The sequence below is a fragment of the Branchiostoma lanceolatum genome, chromosome 1 (assembly GCF_035083965.1).
Source record: "Branchiostoma lanceolatum isolate klBraLanc5 chromosome 1, klBraLanc5.hap2, whole genome shotgun sequence".
NCBI lineage: Eukaryota > Metazoa > Chordata > Leptocardii > Amphioxiformes > Branchiostomatidae > Branchiostoma > Branchiostoma lanceolatum.
In genome coordinates, this window is record NC_089722.1 from 17,805,924 (window position 1) to 17,829,957 (window position 24,034).

The following is a 24,034-nucleotide window of genomic DNA, read 5'->3' on the forward strand; positions in this document are numbered from 1 at the left end:
GTCTTGTTCCAAGCAGAAGTTACTTTGGCACGTTGACAACTCTTTCGGAACGTTTGACTTACATAATTTGAGAAGACCTTACGAAAGTTACTGTACTCACAACGTTCAAACTAGTACGTCATAAAACTTGCTCGTATTGAGATGTTCTCATTTATTCCTCCTCATGTACATGTAGTACAAGTGCCAAGTTTAAGTTATGGATATTTGTGTGCTCATTGACTCTGCTTTTCCATATTTTTTTCTGTCGAATTGATATCAATTATGAAATTGTGCCAGCTACATACATGTTCATGGTTAAAATCACCATGCAGAGGGTTTTACTTTAAAAGACAAAAAAAATGACGGCTGTCGTCTTAATACGAAAAACGCGAAAATGAACGACCGTGAATATTTCCCCTTTTACAGTAGGTATTTTTGTCTTCGTTATTTCCCCATGCGTCATCGCTGGCTAGAAGGGGGGGGGGGTGCTCATTGTGATATCTTGACACCGAAGAAAGAGGAAACACTTGAAAAGCGCAAGTTCAATCTCCTGACAATCGATTTTTTTGCATAAAACTTTGACTTCTCATTAACAAGATGTGTATGACGTAAGAAAAAGCTAGCCATGTTGGATATTCCATATGGTAGAGCCCGTCCTTGACATGAGAACAAGTGGTGTTTTTCTCGCCAATCGTTCTTTTGGTAAACACCCAAGAAGAGGAGGAAACGCTTTTTCCCAGAAAAAGTACTTCTGCGTACGTTCAACTCGCTGCGCCTGCGCACTAAGGCATAAGCAAAGAGAACAGACGCCGCGTCGCTGTTGTTGACTCCAGCTCAAGTGCTGGCAACAGTTCAAGTTTCGAGAACACAACGAAAACACTAGAGTAAGACGTAAGCTGCTTGTTGAAGATGGATCATGTTTCCACTGTACCGTGGCCGACAAGTACAAGTTGCACACCCCTGCTTTAGCTGTGCTGCATCCCTACTTTAGCTGTGCTGCAGTCCTGTTTTGGCTGGGATACACCTCTGCTTTAGCTGCTCGACACCAGGGCCAGTTTGTCGTGTCGTGCAGCTAAAGCAGGGAGCCGAAACTTGTACTTGTCGACCACGGTACCACTGTCATATTTGTCAAGTAGGCTTTATATCCCGACACTGTTTGGTAAAAATTATCCACCTCATATATGCAAATCCTCTCTGAGAATTATGCAACTTACTGTAAGTCCTTTGATGTTTGATATGTCATTGACTGTCGTATCTTCCGAGTAAGTACATACTACAGGTATAAATGATGAACGCAGCTATCCCTTCAACTCTATGACCTTGGCGCGACGTCTCACCCCAGACTTCATTGTTGGACAGGTGTTTTCTTCACAGACGGTGTAAACAGGTGAAATTGAGAACGTTCAGGAAGTAGCTACACTCTGGGGAAGAACTTATCGACAACTGTGTAAGACTTTAGACTAGTTGAAAGAACATAAACAGGGCACGCGCCAACACAGTGGCTTTGTGATACATCCATGCCGTGACAAGGAAAATGGGCAATCTGTTTAGAGACGACCTTTCCTTTTTGCTATATTATAGCTCCTTTACGGTAACTTTATGTTACTTCCAAATCACGTAAGAATGAAATTAATTTTTACAATAACGTAACTTAACGATCGCTCTAAGGTCTCCATCCAGTGTGGAAAGGGGGCCTAAGTTACCCATTCGATTGTCTTATTTCCTCAAAGATCTGAGGTTCCCCTGACTGTTAAGACTGCTTGTCAAGAATGACAAAAGGCCTTACAAAGTACCGGGCGAGTCGTCGTGCGGAGGTCACAAAGTTCATCTTTTGGGTCGAGTTCTACCTACTTGGGTCTGAAGACACGGAAGGAAGATATATCCCAGGTATCATCATACACTACATAGATATAATTGGCAATGTATAGATTGACATTGATCGAAAGAGACACTGGACTCTCAGGTGCCCAGGTGCCCAGCCCCAAAAAGAACTCTTTGTTCGGAAACCTTTCCTTGATTTTCATTAATTTCACACACACACACACACACACACACACACACACACACACACACACACACACACACACACACACACACACACACACACACAAATACATACACACGCACACACACATACACATATACATACACACATACGCACGCACAAAAACAAAAGTATGATACTTCAAGCAAGAGGTTCACCTTATTCCTTTTATTTAGACCAAATAAGACAAAAATGCCAGCTACTCATTTAGATCATTAAAATTGCGCTTTGCTTGTTGATGACAATTGCCTAGCCGTAAGATTTGAAGCTTTCAAGTTTCCCTTGCAATATCACCTTCTGCAAGCTCAGAACGGCTATCAGATGTCTGAACGGATACAGAGGGACTACAGGATTGTATAGGAACTGTGTGGGAATAAAAAGACAAACCTTGCCTATCAGTCAAAGAATGTTAGTACTACCTAAACGCCTCTTAATCCTCATTGGTTATCACATATATCTAAACTTCACATTACTACTTTGTGCACTTGCTCTACAGCACGGTGGTAACGTCACAATCTTTTGGGCAACTTTTAGTAGATTATGATAACATCTGTATCCAAGACAAAGACTAAAGCAATTTTAGTTGGCACGAAAAACCTATTTGCCAGTGTATTAGTCGGCAATGCTTGGATACCCTAGCCGACATAGCGGCAAACCCTGCTGCGAACAGCACGACACCCCCAGCTGCAGACAGCCCTGCACACAGTGGACGCCACCCTTCGCACAAACCTCCCCACCCTCCTCACAGTGCGGCGGATCCACCCTCGCTTGACGCGCTTTGTCACCTCCTGTCCCGGCTCTTCCTCCAGTAGATCCCGACGACGGCGCTTCCCGCACACGTTCCTGCAGGTACGGCTGCAGACGTTTCTGGTCACCCAGTTGCAGACAAGCCTCCCGGCTGGACGCAACCACCAGGAGCGTTTTTCACGTTCCTGCACAGCATTGGTCCCTTGGTGCGGGGTTGAAGGGGAATAGAATTATCAAAAACACTAAGACGATTAAGACAGTGCCAAGACAAAATGGTATTCAAAAAATGCATCGAGTAGCAACAAATATCAAAGCCCACCTCTCACTGGACCCGCGGCACGCTGGATTTGCGTGACCCTTTACTTTATAATGGGGATATCATTCGAAACGTACAAGTATGACCAGAAAGACAACAGAACACAAAGCTTAAAAAGATTCGTTTTTTGTCGATGAAATTTGTTAAGTGCTTTGTTCATTCGATCGGCCCGTAGCGACGCCACCAGCGTGCCGCGGGTCCAGTGAGAGGGGGGGGGGGGCTTTAGGGCGTCATCAAAACAACCACAAAGAGAATGCAGAAAGTTTAAGGAGATAAATAATTTCTGAGGAAGGACATTTTACAGAAGGAGATATTGTCACTTGCGATGTGAATGCTCACCATTGGATCCTGGGAGATCCTCCATCACCGGTGTAGGGTTCCGTTCTTCCTCCTCATCCACTGCTGTTGGAGTAGGAGCTGGAGGCTCGTGGGCTGACTTCACGGCCCAGTGGGTCTCCAGGCCACCACAGAACTCCAACATGCTCTCACTCAGTACGGACCGGTCCACCTGGCCACGGTCTTCATCCGCAGACAGGAACGTCTCTTCACGGCGTTCAGCAACATCCAGCTCTCCCTCCTGGTCAGGAAGAAAAGAATTCGCTGTTTGATGGAATCGGAAACGACGGTTTTCCACAACTTGTGTCGTAATAGCAGTTTGTACAGTGGTATGTTTTATTTATAGATTCAACAAATGCATGCGACTTACCTTCATCTGTTCCAGGTCCTCTGACAGTTCGTCGGTATCCTCGGACTCCTCAAGACTTTCGTAGAGGATGTAGCACTTCTCGTCCCCATCAAACCTGTAGGCTGACAGGCCCTGAGAATGCAACGATACAAGCAAGTTATATATATATGTATAGAGACAAGACAAGATCATTATGATCAGGTTATGCACACAAATCACTTCGAAATGAATAACTGCATGATGACCATCAACACATCAACAAAGGAGATTGAAGACCTTAACCAACTTACCTTCGCCATATCTTTAATGACGAGAGATGTCCCGGTAGAGCTGACCGTCCGGAAAGTCTCCGTGTCCCTCTCCTTGTCCACTTCCACAGTCTCTTCCATGATCTCATCCTCTATCGCCAGTTGCACCGAGCGCTGTAGTTATGAACGTGTATGGTAATCAAATGAAACAGACATAATAACGATATCATCAACTTTCAGTGTCGAATACAACAGAATTCGTAGACCTATTATAAATAAAAGCAAACTTCATGATCTTACCGTCACTACGGTGGGTTTGCGGTTGAGGTGAAGGCCTAGGAAGGTTCCCCCAACCACCGCAAATATCACCAGCAGCGCGCTGCCGACGGCAATGCCGATCTTCAGACGACTGGCGTTTTCTCCACGGGCCCTTCTCTACAGGATAATATCAACATTGAAGTGTTAACAGAAGAAAACAATGGAGGGTAAGTACTATTTCTTCTCAACCGTATTGCAATTTTTAACTATTTAATGGTTGCTTGAATAAAGAATATTGAACTGAGAGGAATGCCCGAACTTAATGGCACCTTAATGGCAGCGATCTCATCCGAAAAGACTCCTCCCGGCAGAACCTCGGCTGGGGGCAGGGTCTTCTTCTCCTCGTAGGATGTCATCTTGGATTAATTCTGGTAGAAGAAAGATAGAAAGAGTCACAAATTAACATTTTCGTCTGATGTGCTAAGGGAAATCTTTGTTATTTTTTTTGGACAAGAGAAGTCATCAAGATATGCTAACGAGCCAACTAATCTGTAAGAATGATCTATTAAAATGTCCCAAGCCAATGCAATTTGAAGCAACAAAACAGTGTACAATGTGCGCTGTTCCCTTGTCACTGAAGCGTGAAAAGCTAAAGGCCAGACCTGTTCCGCTCTTCTGATCGAACTAGAAAACACAGAGATATCTAGTTTCCTAGTGCAAATAACCAAAGCACAATCAGCCAACGCAAAAGGGTTACTTGATAGGGCGAGTATAACAAATAACTGTTCTTGAGTGATCGTTCTTGCCGTTTCTTATTTCAAATAGTGGTCTTAAAAAATGCAGAAGTTGGTTATTTTCCCCAGGAAAATAACAATTAGCTATGCACGTCCAACCAAGATTGGAAAAAAAATGAAATCGCCAGGATTCGGGAGTCTGGCACAAGACTAGGTCCACTATAAAGAACAGTGTCGTGAACTGCTGACGGATCTCTTTCACTAGGACACACGGTACATCAAGGGCCCCCTCACACTTGTGCGTATGTTCATTTTTCGTTTTAGGTAAAGTTTACGGGGATGAAGTTGTTTTCTACTTTAACACACATTTGTGCAGCATCGTTATTAAACCAAAGAAATGTCTTCTTCGGTCGTAAACTTGACCTAACCCCCCCCCCCCAAAAAGGTTGATACGCAGTTCGCGCGTACTTGCATGTAGTGTGAGGGTGAGGCTTACGCTACAGAATTTTCAGGAACAGTCGATTGGTGCACGACGACGGTGGCACGTGCTTCACACCAGCAACTTAGAGACAATAGTTGCTGCGCAAAATTTGACCGGGGATATCTTAAAACTAACGTTATATACTCCAAGTAGAAAAAACATTTTGCAAACTAACAAATTAACTCAATTAATGTAAATGCCAAACCATACTCAACCTACAATTTACTTCTGTAAACTTTACAATCGTTAAAACAAGGCTCAATATTTGACTTTTAGGAGTGACAGATATCGTGTGATAAATTTGCTCACCTCCTTTACATAGATGCAGCTTACCTCTCAGTGAAACGTGTATTGAAGCAGGTCTTGTACGAAGTCTTGGGGAGAGAGTTGCGTCGCATTTTTATACTGTCTCACAACATAAACACTGGACAAAAATGTGAAAAACAAGATATCAACTTGCAACTTATTTCGACAATCTTGTAATGTGATTGGTTGAAAAATATGAGCAAACATGTTTTTCTCACAGAATTTCCTGGTCCTTTGTGGAAAAAAGCCTTTCAAAATGAAAAGAGCATTGTAGTACACCAACCATGCAAGGGGGGTTCTTAACTTTTCCGAGAAGAGATGCTTTTGGCACAGGTCCATTTCCTCCTGAATGGCATTAGGACGTTGACCGCACAGGCTTCTGGATAAAATGAAATGAAGAGGGTATACACAATGGAAACATCTTAGGTAGCCTGCTTGTTGAATGCGCGTTTCATATTTCCCCTGTAATATCTGTCATGTAGGCCCATTAGTATCTTGTAGAAATTATCAGGTACGTCTCCGAAACTTATGTTAGAAGGCTGACGCCATTGCCTTTGCCGTTTATCATCCTTACATGGAGTACATGAGATGTACCCAAGCCTTATCGGCTCGGTTGTAACCTTAGCCTATTAAGCATTGTTACGCTCTCCCCCTAACTATCTTACCCTACTTGTCGATTGTGGAATTTGAATCATGATTCTATCTTTGCCGATGATTGCCCAATGCTATCAATTCCATGAGAGTGAGAACAATATTGACCTGATACATGTACAATGAAACACTGGCAGTTTCTTTCTTGTTGTTGCTTAGTACATGTGTGTGTAGTACATGTATGGTGAACGCGGGTAACCCTGAACACAAAAGCACCTCGGCGCGACGTCTCTGCTCAGACGCTTTTGTTGAACAGGTGTTTCTTCACGGACGGTGTAAACAGGTGAAACTGAGAACTTTCAGGAAGTGTTTCCCTCTGATGAATACTTTATCAACAACTGGGTAAGCGTTTCGGGTGACAATTTAGGTAAAACGCACGTGGCTTTAGAAGACAGCTATGCCTTGAAAAATATGATGGAATGGGCGCAATGTACGTTTTCATTCAATTCCTCAAAATTGTCAAAGATAAAGTTCAATATAGAAGAAAATTTTTCATGAAGGACAATTTTCAGGCCAAATCTTCATGTTAAACAATGGGCTGTACGTGAACAAAACATCGTTTTTGTTAAAGAAATATATCAGAAAACTTGTCCGTCCTCTATAGGAAAAAAATGAAATATGAGAAATGTGTAGATACATTAGTACAAATATTGGTGTACGTAACTGTGAAGTAAGAGTCACGCCATTGCTAGCCACACGCCATTGGTAGCTCAGATATCAAGTGTCAAAGACGTCTGTGTTCTCTGTTTGCACTTCAGTGCGCAGATGCAGAAAGTTGAAGTTGTGCCAACGTACACTTTTCCAGTGAAACAGCGTTAAGCTTGTTTATGGTAAAATTTTGTTTTGAAGTATTAATAACAGCCCCCTCGGGAATGACGCACGAGGAAGGAACGGTGTGAAAAATACCCACTTGTCCGTAGTTGACTGACAGGTACAAACAAATCACACAAAAAGACCATCCGTATTTAACACGATTTTGTTGATAAAAGAAAAGACACCTTAATCTTTCTTGCACAGTCAGTTGTTCGTGATGTAGGTGGTCTACAATCAAGTCTACTATTGACGCATAACAACGAAAAAAACGACCTGTTAAACTTTTACAAATGATTTGGAAGTGATTTTATATACAACTACTGCTTGTGCTATTAAAGAATTCAAAGGCATTCAATTTGTGTGGTCTCTATCAATAGTTTTACTATTTCAGTATCTATAAGCATTTTCTAGAGTGACGATACGAAGAAATTTGCAAGAACTACAGTGTAATATTACAGGGATAACTAGAGAATGATACCATAAAGGATATCATATACATATGCAGGATATTTCTGCCTTAAAAACTATTTCGCATTAATTTCTTCTTTCTACTGCGTTGACTTCATAACACGAGATATCGGCAGAATCTTTCTTGTGATTCTGTAGTACAGACATCTGTAATGAACGCGGGTAACCCTGAACACAAAAGCTTCAACCCTGTGACCTCGGCGCGACGTCTGACCCCAGACTCTTTGTTAAACACGTGTTTTCTTCACGGACGACGTAAACATGTGAAACTGAGAACTTTCAGGAAGTGTTACACTCTGGTGACGAAGTTGTCAACAGCCAAGTTGAAAATATTAATGACAGCCCCCTGGGGAATGACGCACGAGGAAGGAACGGCGTGAAAACAACCACCTGTCCGCAGGTGACCGAAAGGTTTTAACAAATTTCACAAAATGACAATTTTTCACGCGCTTTTGTTGGGAAAAAAGACACTTTAATCTTTCTTGTGCTGTCAATTGTATATGATATAGGTGGTATTCAATTAACGATGTAGGTGGTCTTCTGTTCATGCAAAACAAGGGGAAAAAGAGCTGTTAAATGGATGGCCAAAAGATTAAGACAGAAGCACCTGTTTCTCCGAAAATGTCTGCTGTGTCTGTCCGTTGAATTTTTCTTCAGTTATTGCGCGATGGCTATCATCATGACATGCCATGTCAAGTCTTGGATGTATGAAAGAGCTGGATCCGACATTTTTTAGCTTAGATCTTGTAGAATATCTTTACAAGGTAGACATAGAGACTTGAACTTGACCGGGGTTACTTACGGGCACGTCATTCTGTTATTGTGATCGGTTGCTTTGTTTTTTTTCAGAGAATTGTCCTCCACCTGCGCGGAACCTTGATCAAAACATGCAACCTGATAACTTGTTGACTACCTTTTACAAATCCTTCTTTGTGTTCAGACAGTATAAATACTTGCACAGACGCCCAGGCTTTACAGACGACTTTTTTTTCTGCTGACCAGTTTGCAAGACGATTCTCCTCAACGTTATACATTGGTGAAAGCTTTGAGGTGAGTAACATTTCCCAGCATTTGACTTTTTTTCATTCCTCGTCATTCCACCTTTATTAGTCCAGTCAATTTGATTACAATTTTGAATGTATTATGTCTCAGTATCTTCAAACATATGGGCATAGGCTTTATCAAATGAGTAAAACATTAGTTATGACAATGTATGCGTAACAACTAACGAGCAAGATAGAATTGATATTAGGTTTTGTTTGTTTGTACGTCATCGGGTAGTGACGGGCGGGCAAAGGCCTATATTTTTAACACAATTACACGCGCTGTAAGGCCTTTAACACTTTTGGTAGGACGTGTAAAATTACATTTGGGCGACGCTATGACAGTTTAATACATGCACACCGCGGACGAGCAAACGTATACGCCCCTTCGCAAAATAAATCTAACTCTTTCTATTTGTGACAATATTTGACTTACAGTTTAGGCCCACGCAAGATGACGTCCAGTGACGAGAAGAAAGTTCTGCCCTCCTATGAAATGGGAATGGGCGGCGTCTCTCCGGATGAGATTGCCATGATCAAGGTTTGTTGAAGTACCCACTTTCTCAAGCGAAGAAATCTACTCTAATGCCTTCTGAAAGTGATACAACAGTTGTATGGAGGGGAATTGGCGTAAAGAGCACGGGACATAATTCTTCTGAATGCTGTTAACTACTGTTTCACTAGCTTGGCCCGGCATAGATGTTAAAACTTTTGCTACGTTCCGCAAGTTGACTTTGAGATCTTTTCTTCGATATAACTATCTAAAGAGCTCTTGGTCGACGGTCAGACAGTGCATTTCCCCCCAACAATAATCTGCTTTACTGACGGACGTCCTTCTTTCAGAGAGAGGCACAGGCGAGCAGGCTGCATCGCCTGACGATCCCGCTTGCAGTCGCCTCTGTGATTGTGATTCTGCTGGCGGTCGGCGGCACCCTTCTGGGACTGTACCTCACCCGAGGCCAGGGCTCTGTTGCCAGGGTAGGTGTTTGTAGCCAATTTGAGTTAAAGATACCCTACATAGTGGTGTCAACTTGTTTTGCATTTTAACCGTCTTTGGGCATCATTGTCTTAGATTTTGGCAAACACATTTTGGAAAGGGAATTTGATTAAAGAAACCTACTCCATAATTTTTATCAAGCCTTGAAACTGAAAGTTCCTTAGAAGTCATGATCATATTTATCACATTTTCTCCCACAGCGTTCGTTGGAATTCCGGGTCAACGGCCAGGAGTTGCACGAGACCGTTGAGACCGACAAGGAGGCCAACACCGACGCCTTCTGCACCGAGAGCGCCAAGGCGGGGGGCTGTGTCATGTACGACCACAATGAGGTGAGAGTGTGCAATTGTATGTCTTGTGTTGTGTTGTTGTGTTGTCTAACTTGTATATATTCATTTACAGATATCTATACATGCATAATCCGTAAATAACCAGTACATAACCGTCTCTTGAACTATGTACTTAGGGCTTGAAGGCGTTCAAGTTCACCGGCCGAGAAACCTGCTACATCATGCAGGAGTCAGACAGGGAAGCCAGACAGGCAACGAAAATGGCAAAGCACCTGGAGGAAGAAAAGGTAGTATATTGTATTTCCATTTAAAACTAGATGGAAAACAGATTTGATTTGATGGATTGTTGACACAGAATGTGCCAAAATGTGCCGTCCCATCTTCATAATGTATGCGATGGTTTTTGCAGCCAAGTTTTAAGAAATGCAACTTGACTAGTGCAAGAAGTATTATCAAACCTCTTATATCTATTTATTCTTGATACAGGAAGGATCGTTGCAGCATGCCAGGAGCGGCGGAGACAGGATGATGTCCCTTGATGAGGACCGTACTGACCTTCCCGGTCTGAGTGAGAAGCTGGATGATTTCTGCGGAGACCTGGAGCCACGCTGGGCCAAACTCACCCCAGCCCCGCATGACAACCAGGATGAAGCATCTGGTGTGGAGATGATCGTCCCAGCCGGTAAGATAGCAAAAAATTAACGCTAAGTCATTGCCTGCTATCAGCGTCTGACATTGTCTCTCATTTCATTTGGATGGATAAGAAAGCATTATTTAGAACATTACAGATTGTGATTTTCCACCATTTCAACTTTTACTCAGTTAACTGAAGGGACCACCCTAAAGATTAATAAATGAATAGATAGATACAATGCTATGAAATATCACTTATAGCCATGGGGTTGGTACCTTGTGAATTTACCATCAAGCTCTTTAAACTTGAACTGATATTTCTTTTTTTACTCTCCAGTTGGTGCTTCATCTGTTGACCGTGTCAAGCGTGGTTGGTTCATCAACATCCGTATTACTATCTCCATCCGCATTCGCTTCCGGTAATAACGTCAGCTATGGAAGCAATCTGTTTCTGTATTGCCGAGCAGTACATCATTCCCTGCTTGCCTTTTATGAACACTATCAATCAGCTGTCTTTGATTTTTTTCAGATTGATATAACAATAAAGAAGCTGTTGTAACTATTGTAAATACAAACTAAAAAATGCAATTTTATTCATCTGTTAAAACTTATGCTTATTTTTTGGTGGCAAAGGACAGCGGCGTTAGCTTGAGTAGAATTGATGGTGTGGCCATCAATGCCAAGTGATTGTGATTTATTAACGAGTCTGGTGTCTGGTGTGAATAAGCTGGGATATGGAGACCTTCATGAGTGTTATATAGTTGTCGTTATTTGTGTGAACGTTCCTCTGTAGGATTACAGTACAGGTAATGTCACTTGTAAGTAATAAATAACAACCTTCATTTAAATCCGTGTGTAAAGGAGAATTAAGGCTCCGGTAAAAAAGGATCAAAAATGGTTGTCTGTCATAAAACATCAAACAACAACCTTTTATCACCTTTCAATAAAGAAGTAGGTCTTCAAATACATTGAACTTTGTAAACAGACATGGTGGTCATTTGACGGTTTTGAAACTGACTGCTTTCTGAGTGGTAGCGGTCATTGTCATTTCTATTGCACTGTATGCTTTTTCGCACGATTGTTGTAGTCCAGATGTCAACAAATATCTCGTTACTATAAATTCAGAGGGGCATTGGTAAATCTGTTGTTAAGAAAGGCAGAAATCTGATAGAACTGCCGAATGACAAGATTTGAATGAAGATTTTGCGATAGAATATGAAGGTTGGCAGAAAAAGTTGGAAGTGACTTGATGTATCACTACTGTTTGTCGTATTAAAAAGATTCAAATGCATAAAATTTGTGTGGTCTCTGTCGATAGCTTTACAATTTCAGCATAAGCATTTCTAGAATGATGATACAAATAAATTGGTAAGAACTATAGAAAATATTAGAGGAATAACAAGAGAATGATACCATTTGATTTAAAAATATTCTATAATGAGATGATATAATAATAGCACTGGCCGTTCTTTAGATTCTGAAACCCAGAAAAGTTGAGATCTTTAGTTTGTGACTTTTCCTTCAAGTTGGCAAAGTTTCAACAAATTGATGTTAGCCATTTCACATCAATGTAGCAGGAGATCCAAAACGCCCTCTCGTGTCTGTGTTTTGTTGTGAAAAATTATTGATATTCAGGTGAACTTTCAAGAAATAAACACTCAGAACCTTCGCCCACTCGATGAATTTTTCGGTGGTTATAGCAAATGACCAGGCGTTATTACACCATATACACCATATAGGGTTGGTCATTAACCCTTAATTAATCAATTTCAAAAAGCTGTTCCTTACTGCACTAGAAACTCTTTTTGAAATTACCGTTGCCGTAAAAGGAATCTTACGGCAAAAGGAACGGCCGTTGAATTACAGGGAAACAGTTTGACACGTGCACAGTAAAACTTGTTTTCAACTAAAATGTCACTCAAAAGTCTTACTCAGCTGTTGATAACATGTTTATCAGGGCGAAACAAGTTTTAAGTTTCACCTGTTTACACCGCCCGTGAAGAAAACACCTGTTCAACAAAGGCGTCTGGGGTGAGACGTCTCGCCGAGGTCACAGAGCTGAAGCTTTTGTTTTCAGGGTTACCTGCGTTCATTACAGATATCTGTACTACGGTATCACAAGATGATGGCAACATTTCAAGCTAATACTGATGAACACGCATGACATAGTTGAACAAAATCGGCAAGGATAGATGCAGTAGTTACAATTTAGAAGTAGAAAGTAAGGTGAAATAGGAACAGCCGTGTAACTGTACAGAAACAGATTGCCCATATTTTTTGTCAAGCCATGTTTGTCTTCTAAAGCCATCTGCAGTGCCACGTGCCCAGTCAATCTTGTTTTCAACTAAATGTCAGCTGTTGACAACTTCATCATCCGAGCATAACACTTCCTGAAAGTTCTCAGGTTCATATGTTTACACCTATGCAGACCCTTTCATGCACGTGGCCTGGAGTAGCTCTCGGCACAACAGTTCGGCACGACGTCACACCTAATACCTTGTCAGGCAGGTCGTTTCTTGAGAAGCACTCTAAACAGTCAATGAAACCTGAGATCTTTGAGGTAATCTTGCAATCTAATAGGTAACTTAGGCCCCATGGCCACGGGACAGAGACCGTAGCAGCCGGTTAAAGAGTTTATCAGTTTTTTTTGTCGCTCAATTGTCGCCCAACGACCGACGACTCAGTGGAAGGGGGGTATCAGCCTTCGTTGAGAGAACATCAGCAACCATACAGAGACCGTAGAGGGTTCATTGAGCGCTTATTGTATGATTAATAGAGAAACCAGCTATTCACTGACAGTCTCAACGGCACTTTTAAACGAGACGTTTAAAGCCTCTATTGCTCCATTTGAAGCTTGCATAGACAAGTCGTATGCTGATTGTGTCAGGCTTACACCACATCGTATTTACATGTTCACTGTTGACCTAGAGGTTAGAGCTGCCATTCAGGCCCATACTAAGTGTTACTTGATAGGTGTCTTGACTTTCAGCATGCCACAATGGAAACATGAGCAGCCGACAACAAGCAGGTTACGTCACTGAACATGACATTGTTTTGTTAGTGTAGTTCTGTGCAGGTGTTAAAGTCTGTGCCAACATTTCCATGGAAGATATAGATCAAGTTGCGGTTGTTTTGAAGCTCATTGACAGGTGGTTAAGTGGCACTTGCAACTATTGGACCCACTTTTCAAATGATAGGACGAAGGAATAGAGGAATTGTGTATTTTGATGTATTGTTATTCACAGTCGAGATTCTATGCACTTAGTCACCGGAGATATGTGGATACCTGCATATCTATTCAACATGCAGGTAGAAAAACACTGCCTTGAGGTCAACGTCTTAAGGCCGTCCACGAGGAAATGGAGTTGTGCCAGAAATCATCTCTTCGCGGAAAAATGCAACTTAGAAACTCCCCTTTGTATTGTTGTGGTAGAATTCGTAACTGGATATCTTGTTTTTAACCAAAGTCAAAGAGGCCTTTTGTTTGAACATGATATAAAAGGGAGTGCTTGTGGCCACTCCAGAGAAGACCGTCTGCAGCGGACCTCTGAAAACGTACTTCTCAGCAAATCAGATTTAAAGGTAGGAGACATGCTTGTTTACATTTCCTTCATGTACCTTCAAGTTGATATTTGGAATATGATCCTTTCATGCAAATAAAGATTATTGGTTTTCTAGCTTTCCCCAAATGTCGATTTTGCCAGGCTGAAATGATTAACGTAACTATTCTTTGATTTAAAAAGTTTCCTCACATTGCGATTCAAAAACGTCCGACCGATTCGTGTTTAATCTGTTGTCGGTACTCTTCTTTATAACGGACATAACCTTTGGGGCACGTGCAAGACGCTCGAATCCCGGCGATAACATATCCATTCTTGATTGGACGTTTTGTTTTTCCGGCAAAAGTGACCAAAATTTTGTCCGTACCTCATATCTAAAAGAACAAACTGCTGGTTAACAATCAAGAACAGTTATTTGTTGATTTCACATGCATCCTTTGTACGTTGGCCGATTGTAGTCAGAAACTAGATACCTCTCTGTTTTGAAGTGCGATCGGCAGAGCATAACGGCCTGACTTTTTGCTTTCTTGCTTTAGAAAGCACTTTTGTTCACCCTGGCTCTTTGTCCCAGAAAAGTTGATACCGTGCAATGTCTTGTCGAGCCCAGTTGAGTAGACTTGGAAATATCTTAATAAACTCTTATTGCAGTTTACAGCGTATTCTCACGATGACTACCCTCGCCCCCCTCAAAACTGGGAACAGCAATGAAACATTTTGTGACTCTCGCTATTTTTTCTTTGAAAAGAATCAATCCAAGATGACATCCAACGAGGAGAAGAAGACCCTGCCCCCTGCCGAGATTCTGGTGGGAGGAGTTTTTCCCGACGAGATCGCTGCCATCAAGGTGCTTAAAGTTTGGGCATTTCTCTCAGTTCCATATTCTTTATCTAAATAACCACTAAGATAGTTGTAAAAGATTGAAAGACAGTTGAGTTTTTTTAACAACACTTTTCCTACATTGTTTTCTCTTGGTGACACTTTTATGCTGGCATTCCTATGCAGAAGAAGGCCCGCGGAGAAAACGCTAGGCGTCTGAAGATCGGCATTGCTGTCGGCAGCGCGCTGCTGGTGATATTTGTGGTGGTTGGGGGAACCTTCCTGGGCCTTCACCTCAACCGAAAACCCGCCGTAGTGACGGTAAGGTCATGACTTTTGCTATGATACGTCAACAAATCATGTTATCTTTGACCCTATATCAGTTGATAGTCTTGAGATCATTGTCTGTTCCCTATGCTTACACTATACATTCATTACTACAGCGCTCGGTGAAACTGGTGATAGAGGATGAGATCATGGAAGAGACTGTGGAAGTGGACAAGGAGAGAGACACGGAGACTTTCCGTACGGTCAGCTCTAATGGGACATCTTTCGTCATCAGGGATATGACAAATGTAAGTTGATGTGATGATGGTTATCGTGGAGTTATTCATTTCGTACTAATTTATGTGCATAACTTTATCATGATGACCTTATTTGTCTACATAACTTGCTTGTATCGTTGCATCTTCAGGGCCTGTCAGCCTACAGGTTTGATGGAGACGACAAGTGCTACATCCTCTACGAAGATCTTGAGGAGTCCAAGGGCACTGAGGAACTGTCGGAAGACCTGGAACAGATGGAGGTAAGTTGTATGCATTTATTGAGTTGATGAATACACTGCAAATGTATACGTACACTGTACGTGAAAGAGCAAGGCATTCAACGCTGATTGCGGAACACCGTCTTTTGTGATCCTATCAAACAACGAATTTTTTTTTTCTCCTTGTTGTTGCAACCAGGAGGGAGAACTCGATATTGCCGAACGCCGTGAAGAGACGTTTCTATATGTAGACGAAAACCGTGGCCAGGTGGAGTGGTCTGAGCTGAGTGAGAGCATGGCGGAGTTCTGTGGTGGCCTGGCGACCCACTGGGCCGTCAAGTCAGCCTATGAGCCCACTCCTACTCCTACTCCAACGGCGGTGCCTGGGGGGGAAGATCGGGACCCTACACCGGTGATGGAGGTTCTCCCTGGATCCAACGGTAAGCATTCACATCACAGGAGACAAATTTCTTCAGTAAAACATCCTTTATAAGAAACCCTTCTCTTGGTGGTTGTTTTGAAGACATCCTTTTAGTATTTGTTACTACACAATGCATTTTTTGAACACCACTTTCTATATCAGCTTCATTTTTTTGATTACTTGATTTCTTCTCAATCCCTCACCAAGGGACCAATGCAGTGCAGGAACGTGAAAAACGTGCCATTGGTCAAGCGGTCTGTAGATGGGTGTTCAGACAAGTCTGCAAATGGGCATGCAGGGAGTCGTGCTCGAAGCGCCGCCGTCGTCGGGATCTGCCGGAGGAAGCCCTGGGACAGGAGCTGCAGCTGAAGAAGCGCGTCAGGCGCGGGTGGTTTATTGATTTTAGGAGGGTGGTGGACGATGTGGTGCGCTTTGTCTGCAGGGCTGTCTGCGGTTGGGGGTGCAGCATGGTTGGCACATTTGCTTGCAGTTTCGTGCCGTTCTGAGCTTGCTGCAGTTAAGAATAAGGTGGCATTTCTAAGTAAACTTGAAATCTTCAAACCCTTTATCCATGCCATTGAGATTAAGAAGCAAAATGTCATTTTTCATTTCTTTTGGTGATATTAAAATGATACAAGATGAACCTCTTCCTTGTAGAGTCATATTTGTGCGTGTGTGTGTGTGTGTGTGTGTAACTGTGTATGTGTCTATGAGCTTACATACAGTGTAGATTATCAACTTACAGAAATAATACTGAAAACAAATGAACATGGATGCTGAGTCATTTCATGTGCCTGTAATAAGTCAGTCAGTGACAAGGTGATCTGAGAATTCGAATGATTTGCTTGGATTAAAGTCTCCCAAATTCCAGCTCTCTTTATTTTACCCCTACAGTACAGCCAGACTAGCAAGTGATGCTTGTATAGCTGTTTGTTGAATTCGATTAGTGTTAATCCGGGATCTAAGCCTTGATCTTCTTGTAATGGACAACCTTTGTGCTGTGGGCTGCATCACGTTTGCCCCTTGGCGCTTGTGTGGATACAGTGCGTAATCGAGCAGAGCATTCGCAGCGTGTTGAACTCTATGCAGGATTGTTTTAAAATGAATTCCATGCAAATCTGTTATATGTCAGGTTTTGAGAGTGTATGATGTCTCAATTGACAGGAGAATCGGAAATATTCTAAGCCGACCTCGAGCATTATTCATTTCCTCAAAGTTCTCAGTTTCACCTGAATATCAATAGTGCTTCCCAACAAAACACAAACACAAAGAGGTCGTCTCGGATAATTAGAATTAACCTTCTGCTGTGAAATTAGCGGGTCAACATCACTTTATTGAAAGTTTGCCTTTCGCACAAAGAAAAGTCGCAAAGTAAAGAATAAAATTTTTCCAATTTCAAAATCTAAAGAAATGACAATGTTATTCGAATACAGGGCAAATTCCATTATGCAATGTTTTGATAAACTGTTGGCAAAAGGTATTTCTTTGGTTTCAAACAGCACCACTCTCCAGTTCTCCCTGTGATATTTCTCTATAGTTGTTACCAATTTAATCGCATTATCACCCTAGAAATATTTATGCTGAAATGATTGAATTATAGACAGAGACCACACAAATTGAATACATTTGAATTTTTGTAATAGCATCAGCAGTAATGAAACACAGAGTCATATTCAACTATTTCTCCCAAATTTCATATTCTATCGCAAAAATCTTCATTCAAATCTTATCAATATGCTTTTTTGTCAGACTTCTGCATATCACGAACTATGACCTACAGATTTATCAATGGCTCTCTGAAATTTAAGTACCAGTAACGAGAGGTTTGTTATAAGGACATACATATAAGGACCAAAACAAGTTTATCGAGCGAAAAGCATGCATTTAAGTATGACATCATTCTTTTTATTTCTTATCAAAATATCATAGCGTCATCACGTTGAGAAGTCAGAAGCTACAAATGTAAAAGTTAGAAATAGCAAGGTCATCTCATATTCTTTACATTTGTACAAACTGTCAAAATGTTCACAGAACAAGTCTAATATTCACATCTGGGGTAAATACGTCTGTGCAAATAGCGTAACCTGCCAAGCCTTGAGTCCAGCCTTGTTATATATTAGCTTTGGTCCGCTCCGAACGGTCGCAACCCCGCTCTGAAGCGACCATTGGGAGCGGACCAAGTCTTACAAGATGGACTCCAGACTATAACCTGCTTTAAAGATGAGAGAAGGTTTTACAGTAAGGTCCGAGAGTCACAAATTATACAGTTCAAAGCAATCTGCTTCAGATTCTTGATTTTACACACAGTTATGACGTTTGAATTAACACACTCTGCAAAGAAAGAATAACGGAAAACAGAGGGCTTCAGGCCTCGCACTGTATGCCCGTAGCCAGGATTTTGCTTGGGTGGGTTCTTCTTACTCAGAGGGACCAGCGAGCGCCGCAGGTGCGAGGCTTGTGCCTAACCCCTAGGCGGACGTCTAGGCGGACCTCTAGGTGGACCTCTAGGCGGACCTCCGAGCGTGTGTGGGGGTTCTTCCGAACCCCCCTTGGCTACGGACATGCACTGGGGGCTGACAAGGGCGATTCCCTGCCGCCGATAGATGTTGTCGGCTGCGTTCAGCCCCCACACCTGGTTGCTGCTGGAGCTGACGTGAACTCCCTTCAGACTTCCTCCGATTGAGTGCCAGCTTACGCCTTTGGGTTCCCTAGGGCTTATGCCTGCAATGGAAATGATTTAACCAGATTCAATCTTTGATCGAAAAAAAACTAAACTTTTAAACTATGTGAATTTGTCACCTCCTACGGTGGTACTGTTTACGGTTGCAAGTGTTTGAATCTGTACATGTGTTCGTACCTATATCTCAAGAACCTTTCAATGGATTTGTATGGATTTTGGGATGTGGATTGCTCTGAAGATTCCCCCCCAAAACACAACGATTTTGGTCCCCTATCAGTATTTTCAGGTACTGCAGCAATACAGGAGGACGCTCCCTTCTTGAAAGCAAAGTGGTATAGTCCATGTACACCTCACGAATGACCCATTACGGGAGGGACATAGCTGGGGTTAATTGAGGGAAGGGGAGGATCACTAACATCAGCGATGGCTAGGGCTATGGCATTAAGTCTTACACAAACTCTACATATTTCACGGAGGTATGAGATCCTCGATTTCTTGTTTTTGTGTTAATCTTGATATGTGGTTGTAAACAAGATAAATCCTTACCGGCTCGCACGTAGATCACGTTGTTGCTGTTGGCCCCCCAGACCGCGCCGTTTCCCGACGAGATGAGTTTCAGGGCACCGTTGACTCGTTCCCACCCTGTACCGGCGGAAGCCTCGTTCCCGGCCGTTCCTGTGCGGTAGTAGACCTGGTCGTTGCCGTTCACGCCCCACACGCCGGCCCGACCGACCGACACGAACTTCAGCTGCCCGTCGACGTTCTGCCATCCTGTTCCTGTAAGCCACAAAAACGCCTATGTGTATGTCTGTTGGTCAACAAGATATCTAGAGAACGGCTGGATGGATTGGTTTCATATTTGATGTGATTGGTAGGGTCTGACAAAAACTGGAAATGATTAGATTTTGGGCCCCCTACCGTCTTTTCTAGGTACTGCAGCGGAACTCACGTTTAATCTCTCGTGTTTTGGACATGCTATGGTTACGATTCTTAGAAAGTAAATAGCTCTCGTGATCAGGAAGAAATTAAATAAGTTTGGGTCCCCTACCAGCCAGTTCATTTTTTATTTGTAGAAGGGAATTAGGCTGCGATAGAGAAGGAAGGATTGAAAAGCACATGTACCACTTATGGCCTAAAAGCTAAAAAAATACATTGATTGAAGAGGCTTCATACCTGCCGGGTTGCTAGGGGTGATTCCAGTCCGCCGATAGACGTTGTTCCCGGAGTTGACGCCCCACACCTGGTTACTGGTCGGGCTGACGTGCACCTGTTTCAGCTTTCCTGGAATCTGGCGCCAGCCGGATCCGCTAGGAGAAGTCCAGCAGATTCCTGAAGTATCGAAACATCGGATACACATCAACATTGGCATCATAATAACTGTCTTCGAAATAGAATGCGCGAAATAGATTCCTGCGCCTTTATGCATTTCGAAGAAGACGCTTTAAGCCCCTCTCACTGGACAAGCGACACGTTGGCAACCTCGCTGCGCCCTAGATTGAATTTGAGTTAGCCTTGACTTTACAATGGGAATACCATGCAAACGTACAAGTATCACTAACAAGACAAAAAATCACACAAAGCGTAAAAAGATTAGTCGCGTCGCGGGTCCAGTGAGAGGGGGGGGGGGTTAACTGACGCAACAAAAAGTACAGCGACTTTTGTGTGGTCAGCTATAAACTATAAGATAGAAATGCAAACTCAATCTTAAAATTCTAATTACTAGGCAATAAAGGCTAACATGAGTAAATCCGTAATGACATGTTATAATCAGGCAGGGATAATATACTTTTTTTTCAAATATATCTTCTCAGTATCTGAAGAAGAAAATTAATTGATAATCATTTGCTTACCCAGGCGGATGTAGACATCATCGTTACTGTTGACTCCCCACACGATGTTGTTTCCGGATGAGATCTGCTTGAGCGCGCCGCCGATGTTCACCCAGCCCGTGCCCACGGAGTCTTCATTCTCGTACGTCCCGGTTCTGTAGTAGATCAGGTCGCCACTGTTCACGCCCCAAACACCGGAACGTCCGACCGACACGAACTTGAGCTTTCCTGCTACATACTGCCACCCTGTTCCTGCATCTTTTACGTTGTAGAAATGGTCACAATCATTACATAGTCTACTGTCAATTCGAAAGTCAGGGACAACAATGCCAATGGACATTAGGGGTCGAAACAATAAAAACAGTATTCTATGTGACTTGCTGACTATCAGTAGGTACTAGATATGGGAAAAGTGCATATCCGTACTAACATTGGAAAAATCAACAACAACAGTTGCAAATGGTACATCTGTATTGGTACACCGGCTATTTGTACTCCCGCAGTCCTGCACTTATCTTACTAATTGCTACTGTGCCTTCATTTTCATCTCTCAACACAAAGTCTTTTTTTCCGCTGGTGAAATCTTTCGTAACTCACCGACGCAGTTCCGCCCGTCCCCGGTGTATCCTGCGGTACACTTACAAGTGTAGCTTCCCGCTGTGTTGGTGCACACGCCATGCTCACTGTGACAGGTGTGGCTGCCGTCCCTGCATTCATCAATGTCTAGGATATAAAAAACAAATACAACAACAACCTCCTATAAGTTTACGGATTGAGAGTGCAGAAGTCTTTTTGGGTTACATTTGTATATGATAGGTTTGATAAAAGCAACTGGCATTATAAAGCAACTAGGAAGCTTTCAACAATGCTTGGATTTAGATACTTTAAGGTAAGGTTGCATATCAGTCGATGTTATATACGTGTAATGAATGCTACGGTCCCAATAACGTCGGTGCCCGTCGGGGTGTAGTCTCGGCCGGGACCCGAAGCCACCATTTATTTCCGGGTGGACTACCGGCTGCGTTGAAATTATGTCCGAGTGGCGGTGCGGTACTCGGTTATACCAGGTGAACCGTAACGTCGTTACAGATGCACAAAGTCGTATTGAGGGCGAACATCAGAAATACATTTAGCAAATGATATCGTGTTTGTCGTTCCACAGTTTTAAAAAAGCAATGAAACGCATGCTAACCTGTGTCGCAGCAAGTCCCTGTGAATCCCGTCCCCGTACAGATACACCTTGCTCCAGAAGGACGTCCGTTGGGACAGCCCCTGTTACAGTCCAGTGTCTCACTGCTGCTGCCACTACACCCGGACCCTCCGCACTGCGCAGCTCTCGCCACGCTCCTAGAATAGAGCCATTCACATTGTACATGATCTGCGCAAACCAACTAACAATGAAGATAGGTTACCTTTACCCAGTTCCAGAACCATGTACAGTTCAAATTAAAGACAAGTCTTTGATAATCGCAGTGTATCTCGTACACAGGTCAGTGCTGAATATCCTGTTATTGGATAATTAAGCAACTTCTACCCTCTAAAATCAACTGATTGAACTATAGTAAACGTTTTTGATCGTGCATGCAGAACATCTTGACGTCGCTAAACTGTCTTTACCTGGTGCGTGTCCGGGTCCCCGAGTCCCCACACGGAGCGGTACAGGCCGCCCAACTCCCCCAGTTTTCCCAGGCGCAGTGCACTGTAACACACGTCCGTCGGCGTCGTCGTCTCCTCCGCCACCCAGCCGACTCGTCCGGCAGCAGGAGAACCAACACCACCAGCAAAACTACACACACGGTCAGCTTCATCTGAGGAAAGGACATAAGAATTTGGGTAGAATTTATTTCTCATATTATCCGTCACAACACAATTAACAATGGGACTACATTGTCATACCGTTGCTTGCAGCTACAAGCCTAAATTATTTGGCAATAAATTTCTTGTTAAGTAGTAAATTTAAAACCATTGACCGTTCCCAATGCAACTGTTAAACACAAAGTAATCAGAATTTTACTCATGAATATTACCTTCTCCACTGGTATACACAAGAGAGACGTGGTTACAACACCGGATGATAGTACCCCTGATAATATCCTATAATATTTTCTAACAATTCTGGGCGAAAGAAAGTATTATAAAAAGTTATCAGCAAAGCTATGTTGCCTACCGTGGCTCGTTGTGGTGTCTATTCGTGTGCTGAAGAGCAAACTTTTACAGCCGGTCGTTATTGCTCGCCACGATTTCAAACCGTCGGTGTTTTTCTAACAGGCCGTTTCCTCTTGCGTCATTGACAAATAATGCTAAACGCGTCATCGAGACAAAGAGAGAGAAAAGGGGAAACTTTTTTTTCTAGAATGTAAAGCATGATATCATGCCAGCACCTGTTTCGCAACCTGCGTCTGCGCACTAGGGTAGCAAAATGCACATGCTCATTTTCGCACGTACACCTTTGCGGTCAATAACCAGTGTTAGTTCAAGCAGATCATTTCCTCAAAGTTCTTAGTTCCCCCTTCCCCCAGCCTCAGTGAAACTTTAACGGCATATTGAAGGGCTCAGCCTCTTTTGTTTGAGTTCAGGTTTTCATAGAATCATAATGTCTGACAAAACTTTCAAAAAGCACAACGTGGATTTAGGCGGGATCTCAGTTCCACGTTATCTTCAAACCAACGCTACGTACGTGAACATATCGATCAAAAGCCCTATTGTGGTAACGTTAGATGGTTTTTGTGATTACAATGTATGCTTGGCTGTTAGAACAACAAAGGATGTGTTTTAATAAGTAAATCAGAGGTGATAGACTCCATCCCCTTATCCACAACGCTTTGCGACCCTTCCAGTGCAACAGGCATAATGCCATCACTGGGGATTTATGATAACGACACATCGTACGTTTTTGGAATTGTAGAAAAATAAACAGGCGGACAAACACACACAGACACACAGACAGACAGACGGACAAGACGAAAACCATACTCCAATTCCCTAAGGTGATGCAATAAACCACCTGTCAACCATTCAGCCGAGCAGTTTTCACTTTCACCTGAATGTCATGAGTGTTTCACAACACAGACACGTGAGGTCGTCCCGGCCCTTTACGACCTGCTGCAGTGAGGTAGATGAGCTTACACTGCGTTGCTGAAGGTCCACCTTACGAACTGAGATTCCGCCTAAATCCACGTTGTGTTATTTGAAATTTTTGTCAAAACATTATGATTCTATGCAAACTTCAACTGAAAGAAACGATTCAATATGCATACTTGTATACTTGTATA

General features: G+C 42.7%; 4 protein-coding genes across 6 annotated transcripts; 2 read left to right on the forward strand and 2 right to left on the reverse strand.

The window, feature by feature from the left end:
• Positions 1–2,176: 2,176 nt before the first annotated feature.
• LOC136438808 (leukocyte cell-derived chemotaxin 1-like) lies at positions 2,177–5,931 on the reverse strand. 2 transcript variants are annotated; one of them, XM_066433772.1, is made up of 7 exons: positions 5,802–5,931; positions 4,607–4,705; positions 4,320–4,454; positions 4,062–4,193; positions 3,793–3,903; positions 3,426–3,663; positions 2,177–2,972 (listed from the first exon to the last, which is right to left on the reverse strand). In XM_066433772.1, exons 2-7 carry the CDS (start codon positions 4,691–4,693, stop codon positions 2,659–2,661), a joined length of 1,017 nt encoding a protein of 338 aa, XP_066289869.1. In that variant the 5' UTR covers positions 4,694–4,705; positions 5,802–5,931; the 3' UTR covers positions 2,177–2,658. The 2 variants fall into 2 exon arrangements, with proteins under 2 accessions (XP_066289869.1, XP_066289876.1); XM_066433779.1 differs by having other exon boundaries at positions 5,826–5,923.
• Positions 5,932–8,653: 2,722 nt separating this feature from the next.
• Positions 8,654–11,989, forward strand: LOC136438821 (surfactant protein C-like). Its single transcript, XM_066433792.1, has 7 exons — positions 8,654–8,780; positions 9,212–9,314; positions 9,617–9,751; positions 9,971–10,102; positions 10,237–10,347; positions 10,547–10,742; positions 11,031–11,989. Exons 2-7 carry the CDS (start codon positions 9,228–9,230, stop codon positions 11,114–11,116), a joined length of 747 nt encoding a protein of 248 aa, XP_066289889.1. The 5' UTR covers positions 8,654–8,780; positions 9,212–9,227; the 3' UTR covers positions 11,117–11,989.
• Positions 11,990–14,195: 2,206 nt separating this feature from the next.
• Positions 14,196–16,896, forward strand: LOC136438832 (leukocyte cell-derived chemotaxin 1-like). Its single transcript, XM_066433830.1, has 7 exons — positions 14,196–14,275; positions 14,999–15,097; positions 15,256–15,390; positions 15,513–15,644; positions 15,764–15,874; positions 16,032–16,272; positions 16,461–16,896. The coding sequence occupies exons 2-7, from the start codon at positions 15,011–15,013 to the stop codon at positions 16,757–16,759; spliced, it is 1,005 nt and encodes a 334-aa protein (XP_066289927.1). The 5' UTR covers positions 14,196–14,275; positions 14,999–15,010; the 3' UTR covers positions 16,760–16,896.
• A 978-nt stretch (positions 16,897–17,874) lies between these two features.
• Positions 17,875–23,096, reverse strand: LOC136438830 (perivitellin-2 31 kDa subunit-like). 2 transcript variants are annotated; one of them, XM_066433804.1, is made up of 8 exons: positions 22,930–23,096; positions 22,380–22,570; positions 21,955–22,109; positions 21,360–21,485; positions 20,784–21,020; positions 20,107–20,262; positions 19,480–19,710; positions 17,875–18,974 (listed from the first exon to the last, which is right to left on the reverse strand). In XM_066433804.1, exons 2-8 carry the CDS (start codon positions 22,568–22,570, stop codon positions 18,715–18,717), a joined length of 1,356 nt encoding a protein of 451 aa, XP_066289901.1. In that variant the 5' UTR covers positions 22,930–23,096; the 3' UTR covers positions 17,875–18,714. The 2 variants fall into 2 exon arrangements, with proteins under 2 accessions (XP_066289901.1, XP_066289912.1); XM_066433815.1 differs by lacking the exon at positions 22,930–23,096 and adding an exon at positions 22,790–22,917.
• Positions 23,097–24,034: the final 938 nt, after the last annotated feature.

What these genes read in the sequence shown, in the direction of transcription:
- LOC136438808 (XM_066433772.1), bottom strand. Translation starts at nt 4,693, where the DNA reads ATGACATCCTACGAGGAGAAGAAGACCCTGCCCCCAGCCGAGGTTCTG. An exon ending in GCAAACCCACCGTAGTGACG is followed by an intron (nt 4,194 to 4,319) that starts GTAAGATCATGA and finishes TCATAACTACAG; the next exon opens with CGCTCGGTGCAACTGGCGAT. An exon ending in TCATTAAAGATATGGCGAAG is followed by an intron (nt 3,904 to 4,061) that starts GTAAGTTGGTTA and finishes TTGCATTCTCAG; the next exon opens with GGCCTGTCAGCCTACAGGTT.
- LOC136438832 (XM_066433830.1), top strand. Translation starts at nt 15,011, where the DNA reads ATGACATCCAACGAGGAGAAGAAGACCCTGCCCCCTGCCGAGATTCTG. An exon ending in TCATCAGGGATATGACAAAT is followed by an intron (nt 15,645 to 15,763) that starts GTAAGTTGATGT and finishes TTGCATCTTCAG; the next exon opens with GGCCTGTCAGCCTACAGGTT. An exon ending in AAGACCTGGAACAGATGGAG is followed by an intron (nt 15,875 to 16,031) that starts GTAAGTTGTATG and finishes TGTTGCAACCAG; the next exon opens with GAGGGAGAACTCGATATTGC.
- LOC136438821 (XM_066433792.1), top strand. Translation starts at nt 9,228, where the DNA reads ATGACGTCCAGTGACGAGAAGAAAGTTCTGCCCTCCTATGAAATGGGA. An exon ending in GCCAGGGCTCTGTTGCCAGG is followed by an intron (nt 9,752 to 9,970) that starts GTAGGTGTTTGT and finishes TTTCTCCCACAG; the next exon opens with CGTTCGTTGGAATTCCGGGT. An exon ending in TCATGTACGACCACAATGAG is followed by an intron (nt 10,103 to 10,236) that starts GTGAGAGTGTGC and finishes CTATGTACTTAG; the next exon opens with GGCTTGAAGGCGTTCAAGTT.
- LOC136438830 (XM_066433804.1), bottom strand. Translation starts at nt 22,570, where the DNA reads ATGAAGCTGACCGTGTGTGTAGTTTTGCTGGTGGTGTTGGTTCTCCTG. An exon ending in GGACGGGCGGAACTGCGTCG is followed by an intron (nt 21,021 to 21,359) that starts GTGAGTTACGAA and finishes ACAACGTAAAAG; the next exon opens with ATGCAGGAACAGGGTGGCAG. An exon ending in TGATGTCTACATCCGCCTGG is followed by an intron (nt 20,263 to 20,783) that starts GTAAGCAAATGA and finishes TCGATACTTCAG; the next exon opens with GAATCTGCTGGACTTCTCCT.